Source organism: Salmo salar, chromosome ssa16, assembly GCF_905237065.1.
Source record: "Salmo salar chromosome ssa16, Ssal_v3.1, whole genome shotgun sequence".
In the NCBI taxonomy this organism is placed as follows: Eukaryota; Metazoa; Chordata; class Actinopteri; order Salmoniformes; family Salmonidae; genus Salmo; species Salmo salar.
Genome location: NC_059457.1, coordinates 34,665,563 through 34,681,728, shown reverse-complemented (window position 1 = coordinate 34,681,728; position 16,166 = coordinate 34,665,563). Strand labels below are relative to the sequence as shown.

Sequence of the window (16,166 nt, the reverse complement as noted above, 5' to 3'; positions counted from 1 at the left end):
GGCCTCACAACTGCAGACCACGTGTAACTACACCAGCCCAGGACCTCCACATCCAGCTTCTTCACCTGCGGGATCGTCTGAGGAGGGGGAAGGGGGGTGTGGAGGAGTATTTTTGCCTGTTATAAAGCCCTTTTGTGGGGAAAAACAAATTCTAATTAGCTGGGCCTGGCTCCCCAGTGGGTGGGCCTGGCTCCCCAGTGGGTGGACCTGGCTCCCAAGTGGGTGGGCCTATGCCCTCCCAGGCCCACCCATGGCTGTGCCCCTGTAACGTAAGTCGTACAAAGGGGACCAAGGTGCGGCGTGTAAAGTGCTCATATTTTACTTTAATGAAAACACTAAATGAAAACAACAAAAACGACCGTCAACAGTTCCGTCAGGTTACAAGGAACAAAACAGAAAACAACTACCCACAAAACCCAAAGGAAAAACAGGCTGCCTAAGTATGGTTCCCAATCAGAGACAACGATAGACAGCTGCCTCTGGTTAGGAACCATACTCGGCCCAACACAAAGAAATACAACACATAGAATGCCCACCCCACCCCACACCCTGACCTAACCACATAGAGAAACAAACCCTCTCTCTCGGGTCAGGACGTGACAGTACCCCCCCAAAGGTGCGGCCTCCCGGCCGCAAACCTGAACCTATAAGGGAGGGTCCGGGTGGGCATCTATACTAGGCGGCAGCTCTGGTTCAGGGCGTAGCCCCCACACCGCCCGCTGATCCCCCCACTTCTGTGTTGCCGGAGGAACCCGACCGTGGATCAGCGCCGGAGGCTCTGAACTGCCGACCGCCACTGAAGACTCCGGGCTGCAGGCCGCCGCTGAAGACTCCGGGCTGCAGACCGCCGCTGAAGACTCCGGGCTGCAGACCGCCGCTGAAGACTCCGGGCTGCAGACCACCGCTGAAGACTCCGGGCTGCAGACCGTCGCTGAAGACTCCGGGCTGCAGACCGTCGCTGAAGACTCCGGGCTGCAGACCGTCGCTGAAGAATCCGGGCTGCAGACCGTCGCTGAAGACTCCGGGCTGCAGACCGTCGCTGAAGACTCCGGGCTGCAGACCGTCGCTGAAGACTCCGGGCTGCAGACCGTCGCTGAAGACTCCGGGCTGCAGACCGCCGCTGAAGGCTACGGACTGGGGAGCGTCGCTGGAGGCTCCGGACTAGGGAAGAGGCGAACTGGAGGGAGAGTGTGGGAAGCAGGCACAGGACTTCCTGGATTCTGGAGGCGCACTGGAGGGAGAGCGCGAGGAGCAGGCACTGGACATACTGGATTATGGAGGCGTACCGGAGAGAGAGTGCGAGAGGCAGGCACATGCTCACCACAATAAGCACGGGGAGTTGGCTCAGGGCTCACCCCTGGCCCAGCCAAACTACCCGTGTGCCCCCCAAAAACATTTTTGGGGCTGCCTCTCGTTCTTCCCTGGTAGGCTCCGATATCTGTCAATGACTTGCCCCCAAGTCCAGTTTCTCCTCTCTATCCATTCCATGTGTGACCAGGTGTCCATCTCTGCCTGGGCACGCCGCTTGATCCAGTCATGGTGGGTAGTTCTGTAACGTAAGTCGTACAAAGAGGACCAAGGCGCGGTGTGTAAAGTGCTCATATTTTACTTTAATGAAAACACTAAATCAAAACAACAAAAACGACCGTCAACAGTTCCGTCAGGTTACAAGGAACAAAACAGAAAACAACTACCCACAAAACCCAAAGGAAAAACAGGCTGCCTAAGTATGGTTCCCAATCAGAGACAACGATAGACAGCTGCCTCTGGTTAGGAACCATACTCGGCTCAACACAAAGAAATACAACACATAGAATGCCCACCCCACACCCTGACCTAACCACATAGAGAAACAAACCCTCTCTCTCGGGTCAGGGCGTGACAGCCCCTGCCAATCATTTGAAATTCATAGATTAGGGCCTAATGAATTCATTTCAATTGACTGATTTCTTTCTATGAACTCTAACTCAGTGAAATCCTTGAAATTGTTACATGTGCATTTACATTTTTGTTCAGTACAGATTATGCTTCAATTGTAATACGAAGCACATCAAAGTAAAACTTTTCACATAGTCCCCAATGTTAAGCATGTTGGAAGTCTTCACAAACTAGCTGAAACAGAACTAGTCCTTTTGTGAGCTTTTGTGCTTTTAGAGATGATGTGAAATGATATAGGTCGTTCTGTCATCCACTGTGTTCCATTGGCAGCTACACAGCTCTTTTCCTCTGCCTGTAATGTTTTTGGGAAGGTCTGGGTCCCGCACACACTGGCATTTTCAGGGTCAAACCCCTGTGTGGCCAGTGAGAAAACCATGCTCTCCCAGCTGTAGACCCCCAGCACGTAGATTGTCTCGTTCATCCCCCCTCCTCTCCCCTGTAACTATTCCCCAGGACGTTGCTGTAAATGAGAATGTGTTCTCAGTCAACTTACCTGGTAAAATAAGTCAAATATATATTTTGTTAAAGATCTTATCCCCCCAGATCACCTTACTGTTAGGCTGGAGGAGGGGGGCTATACGGATCCATTGTTCACTCTGGGGGTCAAAGGCCTCCACCACCAGGATGTCAAAGCACTCAATTCTCTCCTTGTGGTCATTGCTGCCCCCGATTACATAGATGAGGTGGTGAAGTGACGACATGCAGTGCCACCCCCGTGCAGATGACATGGCCTGGCGCTCCACCCAGACGTCTCCTCCTCTGGGGTCATAGCTCAACATGACTCGCCGGTACGGCCCGATCTGGTAGACATGGCCGCCTGAGATGTAGACCAATCCTTTATGAGATGTGTCTGCATTGCCATAGGTGAATCTGCAAAGAGATGGAGTACAGAGGGACAAGTGAGAGAAAGGGCTTTGATGTGAGCTGTGCCAGCCTGCCAGACAAAGAGGCACAATACTTATAGTATGTGTATTGGGAACCGTGAAAACAGAGAGCTACCCCTTAGGCAGAGTGTTGTTCTCCTTACTCTGTTGTCTTGCTGCTTAACAAGGGGAAGTAATGTCAGAGACAGGAGTACAGGTGACGCTTTGGGAGACCATTGAGGAGTAGTGTGACTGTGAGTCAGGGTGAGTTGAATTCTCCCCTGGGCAGTCCTGCTACATGACTCTTCCAAATGAAAAATTGATTGTCGTCTGTAGTACTGTAAATCTCCACTGACAACAGAGCCCGTTATTATTACGCCCTCCAACAGCAATCAGACACTCCCCAATGGCTCCCAGGTAGAAATCCACACGTCACTGGTTCATTGGGGCACTCTAGAGAAGAGATTAAACATAATTGGAGTCATTTTGGAAATGTTAGGTTGGGTTGCAGCGTAAGAGCAGAGCTTTACCTTGATCAACTGGTTGTCTCAGAGTTTGTAGCAGTACAGCAGGTTCCTGGCAGCATCACCTCCATTAACTTGTGATGAGTTGCATGATGAACTCCCCCAGTACAGTGGCACGGTGGTAGCTCCTCTGGGCTGGGATCTGGGTCTCCACCATCCACCGACCAGAGTCTAAATCTAGCAAGCGAACATCTGCAGTCAGCTCCTCCCCCATGCTCTGACACCTCCCCACCCACAAGTAGGAACTGCTCCTCCCCTCCCCGCCGCCTGTCTGCAAAACGGCTTAGGCACTGGCCCTTGTGTGGTAGTTCAGAGCCTCCTCCACCAGCACCTCACAGCTGGCCTCCTGGGGCAGCAGAGCCCATACAGCAGGGAGGACGTGGATGTGGGAGAGGAGCTGGCGGGCGTGTGCAGGGCGGTCTGGCGTGTGGCTCAGCCACTGGAGAGAAGCCTGGAGCAGGGCCTGCTCACTCTCGTGCTGGACCTGCCTGCTGGCCATGTAGGAGCTTGGGCAGCCAGACATCACTCAGGAAGCCTGGGGTGAAGGAGAGGGTGGCGAAGCATTCCAGGATTAAGTAGTCGATGTAGGCATCTAGTCTCTCCAGGCTGTAGAGCAGAGCCAGCTCCTGCAGTTACAGGTAGTTCTCCTCACTCACCTCTTTCTCCAGGTACTGGCAGCTGTAATGGGTCCTAGGTGTAGCTGGTGTAGAGAGTCAGGCGCAGGACAGCAGATATGAGTAATCAACGTATTTTTACTAAAAATGTCAAATATACAAAGTAACAAATACACACACACCATGACAGACCGAAAATACAAATAACAATCACTCACAAAAAAACATGGGGGAACAGAGGGTTAAATAATGAACAAGTAATTGTGGGATTGAAATCAGGTGTGTAAAACAAAGACAAAACAAATGAAAATGAAAAGGGGGTGGCTAGAAGGCCGGTGACGTCGACCGCCGAATGCCGCCCTAACAAGGAGAGGGACCGACTCCAGTACGCACTGGAAAGGAGAGAGGTTAGTGGAGGAGTGGCGGAGTGAGTTTTGTGCCATCTCTGCCCAGGGGATGAACGCCGCCCATTCCCCCGGCCGGTCCTGGCAATATGACCGCAGAAACCTACCCACATCCTGGTTTACTCTCTCCACCTGCCCATTACTCTCGGGGTGAAAACCTGAGGTGAGGCTGACCGAGACCCCCAGACGTTCCATGAACGCTCTCCAGACCCTGGACGTGAACTGGGGACCTCGATCAGAGACTATATCCTCAGGCACCCCGTGGTGCCGGGAGACATGAGTGAACAGGGCCTCCGCAGTCTGTAGGGCCGTCGGGAGACCAGGCAAAGGGAGGAGACGACAGGACTTAGAAAACCGATCCACAACGACCAGGATCGTGGTGTTGCCCTGTGAGGGAGGAAGATCCGTCAGGAAGTCCACCGACAGGTGCGACCACGGCCGTTGTGGAACGGGTAGGGGTTGTAACTTCCCTCTGGGCAGGTGCCTGGGAGCCTTGCACTGGGCTCACACCGAGCAGGAGGAAACATAAACCCTGACGTCCTTGGCCAAGGTGGGCCACCAGTACTTCCCACTAAGGCAACGCACCGTCCGCCCGATGCCAGGATGACCAGAGGAGGTGACGTATGGGCCCAATAGATCAAACGGTCATGGACAGCAGACGGAACGTACAGACGCCCAGCTGGACACTGGGGGGAGTGGGCTCTGTGCGTAACGCCCGCTCGATGTCCGCGTCCAGCTCCCACACCACCGGTGCCACCAGGCAAGAAGCCGAGAGTATGGGAGTGGGATCCATGGACCGCTCCTCTGTGTCATACATCGGGGATAGTGCATCTGCCTTAGCGTTCTGGGAACCTGGTCTGTAGGGTAGGGTGAAAACAAAACGGGTAAAGAACATAGCCCACCTTGCCTGGCGAGGGTTCAGTCTCCTCGCCTCCCGGATGTACTCCAGATTGCGGTGGTCAGTCCAGATGAGAAAAGGGTTTTTAGCCCCCTCAAGCCAATGTCTCCACACCTTCAGAGCCTTGACAACAGCCAACAACTCCCGGTCCCCCACATCATAGTTTCACTCCGCCGGGCTGAGCTTCTTCGAAAAGAAGGCACGGGGCGGAGCTTTGGTGGAGTGCCTGAGCGCTGAGAGAGCACGGCTCCTATCCCAGCCTCGGACGCGTCCACCTCTACTATGAATGCCAAAGAGGGATCCGGATGAGCCAGCACGGGAGCTGAGGTAAACAGAGCCTTCAGGTGACCAAAAGCCCTGTCCGCCTCAGCCGACCACTGCATCCGCACCGGTCCTCCCTTCAGCAGTGAGGTAATGGGAGCTGCTACCTGACCAAACCCCCGGATAAACCTCCAGTAGTAGTTGGCAAACCCCAGAAACCGCTGCACTTCCTTTACCGTGGTGGGAGTCGGCCAATTACGCATGGCTGAAATGCGGTCACTCTACATCTACACCCCTGACGTGGAAATGCGGTACCCTAAGAAGGAGATGGACTGGTGGAATAACAGATATTCGTCAGCCTTGACGTACAGGTCATGCTCCAACAGTCGACCAAGCACCCTGCGCACCAGGGACACATGCTCGGCGCGTGTAGCAGAGTATATCAGAATGTCAGCAATATACACCACTACACCCTGCCCGTGCAGGTCCCGGAAAATCTCGTCAACAAAGGCCCGGAAGACTGATGGAGGATTCATCAACCCGTACGGCATGACGAGGTACTCATAGTGCCCTGAGGTGGTACTAAATGCCGCCTTCCACTCGTCCCCCTCCCGGATACACACCAGGTTGTAAGCGCTCCTGAGATCCAATTTTGTGAAGAAGCGCAACCCGTGCATTGACTCGATCGCACTGGCGATGAGAGGCAGCGGGTAGCTGTACATCACCGTGATCTGATTGATCCCTCGATAGTCAATACATGGGCGCAGACCCCCATCCTTCTTCTTCACAAAAAATAAACTCGAGGAGGCAGGTGAAGTGGAAGGCCGAATGTATCCCTGCCCCAGGGATTCGGAGACATATGTTTCCATAGCCACCGTCTCTTCCTGTGACAGAGGATACACGGGACTCCTGGGAAGTGTTGCGTCTACCAGGAGATTTATTGCACAATCCCCCCATCGATGAGCTGGTCATTTAGTCGCCCTCTTCTTACAGAAGGCGAGAGCCAAATCGTCATATTCTGAGGGGATGTGCTCCGTGGAGACCTGGTCTGGACTTTCCATCGTAGTCGCACCGATGGAAACCCCCACACACCTCCCTGAGCACTCTCTTGACCACCCCTTGAGAGCCCTCTGTTGCCACGAAATAGTGGGGTCATGATAGGCCAACCAGGGTAAGCCCAGCACCACGGGAAACGCAGGAGAATCAATCAGGAAGAGACTGATTCTCTCCTCATGACCCTCCTGCGTAACCATGTCAAGTGGAGCGGTGGCTTCCCTAATCAGCCCTGACCCTAATGGTCGACTATCTAGGGCGTGCACAGGGAAAGGCATATCCACAGAAACAAGGGGAACCCCGAAACTATGAGCAAATGAACGGTCAATAAAATTCCCAGCTGAGCCTGAATCTACTAGTGCCTTATGCTGGGAATGCGGGGTAAACTCAGGAAATTAAATAAACACATACATGTGAGCAACAGGGGGCTCTGGGTGAGCCTGGTGCCGACTCACCTGGGGTGATACGATAGTGCCCTGCCTGCTGCCTCGACTCCCTCCAGCACCAACCAGCAGTGTGCCCTCTGCGGCCACAGATGGTGCAGGGAATGGCCCCTCCTCCGGCCGCCCTAAGTGCAGCACCTCCCAGCTCCATGGGCGTTGGAGCGGAGGTGCTGGGGGATGGAACTGACAAGTCCCAATCAGGACGCCCGCGGGCAGTCAGCAGGTTGTCCAGCCGAATGGACAGGTTCACCAGCTGGTCCAATGTGAGGGTGGTGTCTCGGCAGGCCAACTCCCGACGGACGTCCTCGCGCAGACTGCACCTGTAGTGATCGATCAGGGCCCTGTCGTTCCATCCCGTGCTGGCGGCCAGGGTCCGGAAGTCCAAGGCGAAATCCTGCGCGCTCCTCGTCCCCTGCCTCAGGTGGAACAGACGTTCACCCGCCGCTCGACCCTCAGGCGGGTGGTCGAACACTGCCTGAAAGCGGCGGGTGAACTCTGCGTAATGATCCAATGCCACATCTCCCTCACACCATACGGCGTTGGCCCACTCCAGAGCTTTGCCTGAGAGGCAAGAGATGAGGGAGGACACACTCTCACGTATTTTTACTAAAAATGTCAAATATACAAAGTAACAAATACATGCACACCATGACAGGCCGAAAATACAAATAACAATCACTCACAAAAAAACATGGGGGGGACAGAGGATTAAATAATGAACAAGTAATTGTGGGATTGAAATCAGGTGTGTAAAACAAAGACAAAACAAATGGAAAATGAATAGTGGATCGCGGTGGCTAGAAGGCCGGTGACGTCGACCGCCGAACGCCGCCCGAACAAGGAGAGGGACCGACTTCGGCGGAGGTTGTGACAGCAGCAAAAGTCCACTGCCATCCACACCTGCAGCAGGTGGTCCGTCTCCAGAACACAGTCAATGTTTCCTCCGTCCAGCAGCAGCTCCCCACTGTAGAGGAAGTCCACCACAGCCTAAAGGAGACCCCCACCAGCTCCACCTCTGTCTGTCGCTCCTCCCTCATTCCCAGGGTGAATATAGCCTGGAAGGAAGGGCTTGAGATGGCCAGTAGGGTGCAGTGGGCTGGGATACGCTGCTCATCAGCCACCAGCACCACGAATCACAGCTGGTTGCGCTGACGCTGCTCATTTAGACCCTGCAAGAGGAAGTCACCTTGCTCCGCCCAACAGTAAACCTGAGACACAGAGCAACAGATAATATTACATTAAAAGTGATACTTGAAGTAAGTTAGTTAGGTAAGACAAAACTAATACTGTAGCTAGATAGGTCACATCATGCTACTAACCTTGGATGACTCACTTATCCGTTGAGGCCGTGAAACATGGCTTTGTCTTCCATCATCCATTGTGTGCTCTCAATCCAACACAATCTAAAGGACAGTGAAATTTGTATGATAGAATTCAGAGAAATCATATGTGGGCTACTAGCCTGTAACGGCTGTCTGGAAAAGGGGACCAAGGTGCAGCAGAGGATGTGTTCATCATTAGAATTTTAATTTAAAAAAACGATGGGTATACAAAGATGTCCAGTTTACAGAGGAGTATAGAGTGCAGTGATGTGTCCTATAAGGAGCATTGGTGGCAAATCTGATGGCCGAATGTTAAAGAACATCTAGCCGCTCGAGAGCACCCTTACCTGCCGATCTATAAATTATACATCTATAAATCTCTGTAATCTAGCATGGGTAGAATGGTCATCTGAATCAGGGTTAGTTTGGCAGCTAGGGAGAAAGAGGAGCGATTACGATAGAGGAAACCAAGTCTGGATTTATCCTTAGCCTGCAGCTTTGATATGTGCTGAGAGAAGGGCAGTGTACCTAGCTAGACACCCAAATACTTGTATGAGGTGGCTACCTCAAGCTCTAAACCCTCAGAGGTAGTAATTACACTGATGGGGAGAGGGGCATTCTTCTTACCAAACCACATGACCTTTGTTTTGTAGGTGTTGTGAACAAGGTTAAGGGCAGAGAAAGCTTGATGGAGCCTAAAAAAGCTTTGTTGTAGAGCATTTCACACAAAATCCAGGGAGGGGCTAGTTGAGTATAAGACTGTATCGTCTACATATAAATGGATGAGAGAGCTTCCTACTGTCTGAGCTATGTTGTTGATGGGGATCAAGGATTAAGCCTTGGGGTACTCCCTTGATGACAGGCAGTGGCTGAGACAGCAGATGTTCTGACTTTATACACTGCACTCTTTGAGAGAAGTAGTCAGCAAACCAAGCCAAAGACCCCTCAGACACCAATACTCCTTAGCCGGCCCACAAGAATGGAATGGTCTACCGAATCAAAATCTTTGGCCAAGTCAATAAAAATAGCAGCACAACATTGCTTAGAATCAAGGGCAATGGTGACATAATTTAGGACCTTTAAGGTTGCAGTGGCACATCCATAACCTGAATGGAAACCAGATTGCATACCAGAGAGAATACTATACACATAAAGGAAGACAGTCAGTTGATTATTGACACGTTTTTCCAACACTTTTGATAAACAGGGCAAAAAGCATAATCCATTGTTACATCATGCTTGATCAAAAGCAGTTTGAAAATGTATTATTTTGTTGTTTAGCCGCAGTCATGATCTAATCCAGGAAGTAGCCATGGACTGTATGTGAATCCAACCAATCATATGGCGAGTGCATGAGCCCACTTAGGATGCATTCAGAAACGGCAATTAGGCCTACCATGCACTGCTGAAAACGTAAAGCTATTGGACATAGATCTAAAAGGTTAGTTTGAGCATTGCACTGCTAAACGTATCTCCACGCAATCATATCCCTCAGTGTAGAAACGTTTAGTTTGCATGTTGATTTTATTCTAGATATTTTCGGCTCATCAATTCATGGGGGATGTGGTCATGCAGGTACAGCCATTGGAAAATGACTAACACACACAATCTCTCTATCTATCTTATTTATTTATTTATTTATCCTTCTCTCGCTTGGTCCCCTCATATAGCTTGAAATAAATGACCTCAATCTCTGTGTTTTCTAGTTATACTTTCCATGGTTTATTATTTTCTATGAATGTTTAATTGTCTCTTGGGCTATAATCACACTGTGGTTATTGTTTGGGAAACTGTTTGCTGCGGGATATTGTTCTCCAGCATCGATCACATTAACAGACCACAAGATGGCAGGATAGCGCAGTAAAACGGCAACAATAGAAAAAGGGTGGATTTAATTTGACTGAATACCTCAGTTAACCATTGGGAGGTGAATACTGCGTCTGGGGGACTTCGCCGCACTAGTACGGCAACCTGATTGACAAACATCACCAACGCCCATAAACTGGCTATAGGAAATGAATCAAGTCGTGGAAAGAGTCGCTTTCTCAGATAATTGAGAAAAGATACACCCTGTTCAGCGAGCTCCTCGTGTAATAGACAGACTCGACTGCTCAATAGGGGCTGCTGATTTCAGACTAGAGGTGTCTCTATTGTATAACTCTCGTTCTGCTCCTTTTTGATTTTTCTTTTCGCCTCGCTTTTTTCACTTTGACTACTGGTAGCATATCTGTTCTGCGTTCTCATTTCTACTGTCCATTTGCGTCCATCCAAAATGGCAACACGAATCGATAAAGAGGCTTGCAGGGAAGCTTATAACCTCGTCAGAGACGATAACACAGAGATAAACTGGTGAGTGTGGTGAATTTGTTGTGCATAGGCAATTGTGGGAATCTGATATTTTACACAGCATCCTAAAAATGTATTTGAGTCTGGATTTATAAAATCAATAACAATGGACGAATAATCAAACTGCGCACTTCTCATTCATTCATCCAGTGTTTCATTTGATTAAAATTGTTTCTCTCCTCCCCATAAATTACCTCTCTTGGTCTAATAAGTCAGGGCACCGGGGCATGACTCATTTATTTTGCCTATCCAAGAGATACAGGGATAATGACACGTATATGTTGACACAAAACCTGACAAGTCTGCCCCTTAATTGACACACCGGTTTTTGAATGAATAGCCGACGCAGCCTGGTCTCGACTAGATAGATACATTGTAATCCCAGCCGATAGATGTCGGATGATGGACGTGGTCATGGATTATTACTGATTTTATTGACAGACAGGGTCTGAATACTCCATTTGAGATTACTGTAAGGTTAGTGCATTTTAATTCATTCATTTACTGTGCCTTTTATGTTCTTTTAGGGCCGCGTTTAAATATGAGGGTCATATGATTGTGCCGGCGGGCCAGGGGACTGATTATGAAGAATTCAAGAGTCAGTGCACAGGTAAGGCCGGGATTTCATTCATTTTTGCGTTTATGCGGTTATTTCAAATTGTCCGCAATGGTCCTGCGTAATGGCAACATCGCTGTAATAATCTATAGACCACACACATTTTCACGACGTGTTGCCATGTCAGTCAATAGGGCTCATTGAGTTGTTGGAAATGTATATTATCTGAAATTGTGTTCCTTGTAAAGAATTAAATAATGTCAGCGCTTGAAGGAACTTCCGATTTGTGACGCCCTGTAGCCTACCAGAGCAATAATCTTATACAACTCTATTGGCCGTCAATAGGCTACTTAATCCAGAAGTACTGCGACCCAGTGACCATTTAATAGCCTATCTGTCCCGTGACTTCATACAGCAGTAGGCCTTTCTGGGTTCTTAAAAAGTGTGAAATATAAAGCCATAATATTAGTAACATTGAAAGTGTGACCACTGTTTTTTTGTGCACAGTGCAGGGTCTTTATCCCACTATGTAGGACATAGTATAAATGTGCCCACCCCTAGTGAGCAAATCATGCTGTCACCCCCCTATCAGCACCCTTTCCTGACACTCTCTCACCACCCTAATTAGATATGGAGTGTTGGGCGTGGCGGGTAAATACTCCAGCGCTGGTGCGCCTGTATGGCCCTTGGCTGTAGGCTGCTCCGGTTTATTTATGTTTCAGGGCATGCATTCCAGTGATGTAATTCGGATTTATTACGATCTAGGCCTATTACTGATGTATTTATTACCCTTTTTAAATAGGAGAACTGATGTATTGCTATACTAACTACCCAAATAGTACCTCTGGCTGTCCCATACTACCACCATCTCTCCTCACTTTGAACCTTGTCTTTGCCCAGTGAATGTTGATGCTCTAATCCTACTGTATAAGATGTTTCATACAGTCTGATGAGTCTGCTTTAACAGAAACTGTAAAAGTCTCATCCTGTATTTGAGGGCCACAGACTGTTGCAGTCAAAAGTAGTGGATACGTATATGGGAAGGCTCAGTTATTGCATCTGTTGTTTAGATAGACAGATGTTTATTTTAGCACACTATGTCTTTCTTATCAATTAAAGGGCTAAACTAAAGCGTTCTATTTGCCTTTTTGCTACATCATCATAGTTTCAGTAGTACAGCAGTTTTCTGGGCACTTGTGTTAATAGCATTGTCAGCACAACTAGAATGGATGGCTTAGAGAGGGAAGAGATATTGAGCTTAGTATGACAAACCAGAAAGTTTACAACAGGGGAGGTCAGGCTTGATACTCAGTTAGCACAATTAGTGTTTTCTTTCAACAGTGGTATATGCTTATTCATTACTTGTCTGCCACAATGTGACAAATATAGAAATAAGCACAAATGTGACAAATATAGAAATAAGCACAAAAAATCTGACCTTTTTAAGAATTTAAGTGCTAGAAACATCCAATTGTGGTTTGTTATACAGAGAAACAGCATAGTGTGTGTGTGGTCTGGTGGAGATCATGGCTAAGTCATGTGACATGTAGGGGACATGCAGGGTAGGTGTTGAAATTAACAATGGCCTTTGTAACCATGCTGATAACAGTTTGAACACTGATTATTGTTCATGCACAACAAAAGCCTTTAGATGTGTGCTGCTTGTGAAGCTCTGCCAGGAAAATCTCTATCAGCAAGGCACAGGTAAACACAGATATCACGCCGAGATGGTACCGATCAGTACAGAGGGAACCAATGGGGCATTATTAATGGTAAGGAAGGGCCAGGGCCCAGACCAGAGCAGAATCATGTCATAAATGTGTTATTACCTTTACTATAATCTATTTAGAGAAGTGATTTGGCACATATTTGGTGTGTTGGACTATACAGGAAAAAAAACTGCTCTATTCCAGGCCAATGCAGCTGGTGATGTAGGGCTAACATGTGATGTGTGTGTTTTAGTGTGTTTGTGTGAGACAGAGCGTGAAAGAGTGAACCCTGAATCACTGCCTCCCCAGTCCCCTCGGTATTGCTCACAACTCCAGCCCCTTTTTATTTAGTCTGTTGACCTGAATACCTTCCCCTGTCTCTCGTACTCACAGATTTATTGCACTTTTGGATTTGGTGCTTGGCCAAGGTAGTGTCACCATAACAAGCCAAAACTCCCCGTCTGTATTCATACTTCTTACAGCGGCATAGAAACACTCTCACAAAGCTCAATCAACTCACAGTTAACAGGAATCAGGCCTTGCCAACATGGACATGGAGACAAATCCATTTCTCTAACAACTATACTGTAATTACCTGTCATGAGGCAGCTGGGAATGGAACATGGTGTCATCAGTCTCTCTGCATGTTTCTGCTTGTCTGATGGTCAGTCTAATTTATGACTCTCTCTCTCTCTCTCTCAGATGATGTGCGTCTCTTTGGCTTTGTGCGGATCACGACGGGTGACGCCATGAGCAAACGTGCCAAGTTCACCCTCATCACCTGGATAGGGGAAAACGTGAGCGGCCTGCAGCGTGCCAAGATCAGCACTGACAAGACGTTGGTGAAAGATATTGTCCAGGTTAGGGACTCTGTTCTCACACATACTCACATGATTCCTTCACAAATATCAAATATTAATGTTCTGTTAAAATACAGTACATTAAATGGCACATAAAGTATAAAAATGTACCTTCGTTTTGTCTATCTTTTTTCAACACTTTTTCTCTTAAATTCCTCCTCTGTTTGTCTCCCGCAGAACTTTGCCAAGGAGTTCATGATCAGTGATCCTCGTGAGCTGGAGGAGGACTACATTCGCACCGAGCTGAAGAAGGCAGGCGGGGCCAACTATGACGCCCAGGGAGAGTAGAGGAGAGTCCACCAGGGCGGGGCAGGGGAGGGGCTGCTACCTTTTGGGAGAGGGAGGGGTCTTCATGCCTGGATGAGAGAGAGAGGGGGATATATACACACACACATGTACAAACACGCACACACAGATACACACTTTAACACACAGCAACACACACACTCTCACAAAAAAGCATGTGGAGACACACTCAGACATATATATGGCTATAGTCCTATCCTCAGCCCTCTCACCTGTCAGGTCATGGATGATTATCTACTGTACTGTGCATCATCTCACTATCATCTCAGCTGCGGCGCAACGTTAAGAACTCTCTCAATCTGGTGGGCTGTGTTTGTGTTACAACTGGAAAAGACACATTACTGTACTGTTTGTCAGAACAAGGGCAAGGGCCTCTATCTGATTTGACTTCTCATCATCGTGCTTTTACTGTATTCTTCTGTGGTTGTAGTCTAAACATGCATCCTTGGCAATAGAGGTCTTTCCTGACCAGCTTTTCTCATCTCCCAATCCACCCGCAAGGTATACCCCACTGTGTTAACTGCCTTAATCTCCCATGGAGAGAGGGGCATCATGGGAGGTGTGTGTGTTTGTGGACACTACACTGTGATTGGCTATCCTCCACTCATGGGGGTGAGACTATGATTTGCCTATGGCCCACAAACCAATGGGACAGGGCTGTAGCACTTTAAGTCAGCCCAACCCAGGAGCAGCCATTTCTCTAGTGTAGCCTCTCTTTTTATTTGGATTAAACCCCAAAAAGGAATGTTTTTTTTTTAAAGATTACTTTTATTTTCTATAACCTTTGATTTATTCTTGAGAGCAAAGTTATCTAGGAGATTTGAGGAGACTTTTAAAAACTGAACTTGGGCACATGATCAATCATTTCAGAATAAAAAAAATGTTTTTTCAAGCTCGCTGGTCTCTTTGTTTGTGTCTAAAGCTCTCATTTACATGGACAGGAGTGCTCTTTGGGTGATGTGAGAATAAGGTAAATTAGTTTTGAGGTGGTGGTGAGACTCAGGGGGGCAGTGATGTAATGGAAGCTCTTGGCATTGTGCCAACGTAGTCCAGAGTCCACATAGTAACTGGGCTCGTTTGAGTGGTAAAGTGAAAGCAACTGACTGTAGACAAATTTGAGGAGTGAAGTCGGGGGAGGTGCATCTGTGACAACCGAAAGTCGGACACTGATGTGGTTTTCCAACAGCAAGGCTCAGTGCAACATGGCAGTGTTGCCATTGTTTATAAAAGTTGTTCTTTATAATGTCGAAATATACATGTCTCCAACCCCCATATCACACACTGTAAATATTGTGTGTACATTGTACAATCAATTGGTGAGAGAGCCTTAAATATCACATTCATTTGTACATATCCACTGTATACATGAATTGCGGCGAAGTTGGTTCCTGTTTCAGTCACGTCTTTGGTCACGTTTGCATGGGTCAAACAAAAACACGCTAATGATCGGTGGACAATAGAGCCACCCACAATGCAGGCGATGCTGCAGGATGAAGTTGGTGAAGAGCAAGTGTAGAATCTTGCAGTCAAAACTTCATGACCTTTGATGACATGATTTTTGTTAAGTTCATGCAATCAACATGTAGGCGCAAGTCGGACAATTCTGATCCCCATAATGCAACACGCTTTGAAAGGCGGTCACCAACTTGACAAAAGTGATCCGCTCGAACGCGCCCACTGTCTCTGGGGGCTTATGGGAGTAGCATGCGTTGTCACGGTCACCACTTCTGTACATTTCAGCCAATCACAGCCTCAGGGTGAGCTGTTCTGTTCTAAAGCTTGTCAATAAGAACCCCTCCCTACTCCCACTCTCTCAATCCCTCTGTTGACTAACCCATCTTCTCCTCTCTCTCCAACCACTTTCTTTTTGCCACTATACTCTCTCACCACCCCCATCCATTCCGCCTTTCCCCCTCTCTGCCGGTAGTTTTGTTCAACAGTGAACTCGACTGCCTAATTACTTAATCTATTAATCTATAAGCCTCTAGCAGTCTGCTTTTATGACTTGTAGTTTAGCTTGTAGTGGGTAAGAGAATGATAGAGGGTAGTAAGACATAGGCTTAAACCTA

General features: G+C 48.4%; 1 protein-coding gene and 1 pseudogene across 1 annotated transcript; one reads left to right on the top strand and one right to left on the bottom strand.

The window, feature by feature from the left end:
• Window positions 1–1,823: 1,823 nt before the first annotated feature.
• On the bottom strand, window positions 1,824–13,634 carry LOC106573683 (kelch-like protein 36; annotated as a pseudogene).
• On the top strand, window positions 10,250–14,989 carry cotl1 (coactosin-like F-actin binding protein 1). Its single transcript, XM_014148956.2, has 4 exons — window positions 10,250–10,669; window positions 11,194–11,276; window positions 13,634–13,791; window positions 13,969–14,989. The coding sequence occupies exons 1-4, from the start codon at window positions 10,593–10,595 to the stop codon at window positions 14,077–14,079; spliced, it is 429 nt and encodes a 142-aa protein (XP_014004431.1). The 5' UTR covers window positions 10,250–10,592; the 3' UTR covers window positions 14,080–14,989.
• Window positions 14,990–16,166: the final 1,177 nt, after the last annotated feature.

What these genes read in the sequence shown, in the direction of transcription:
- cotl1 (XM_014148956.2), top strand. Translation starts at nt 10,593, where the DNA reads ATGGCAACACGAATCGATAAAGAGGCTTGCAGGGAAGCTTATAACCTC. An exon ending in GATAACACAGAGATAAACTG is followed by an intron (nt 10,670 to 11,193) that starts GTGAGTGTGGTG and finishes ATGTTCTTTTAG; the next exon opens with GGCCGCGTTTAAATATGAGG. An exon ending in ATTCAAGAGTCAGTGCACAG is followed by an intron (nt 11,277 to 13,633) that starts GTAAGGCCGGGA and finishes TCTCTCTCTCAG; the next exon opens with ATGATGTGCGTCTCTTTGGC.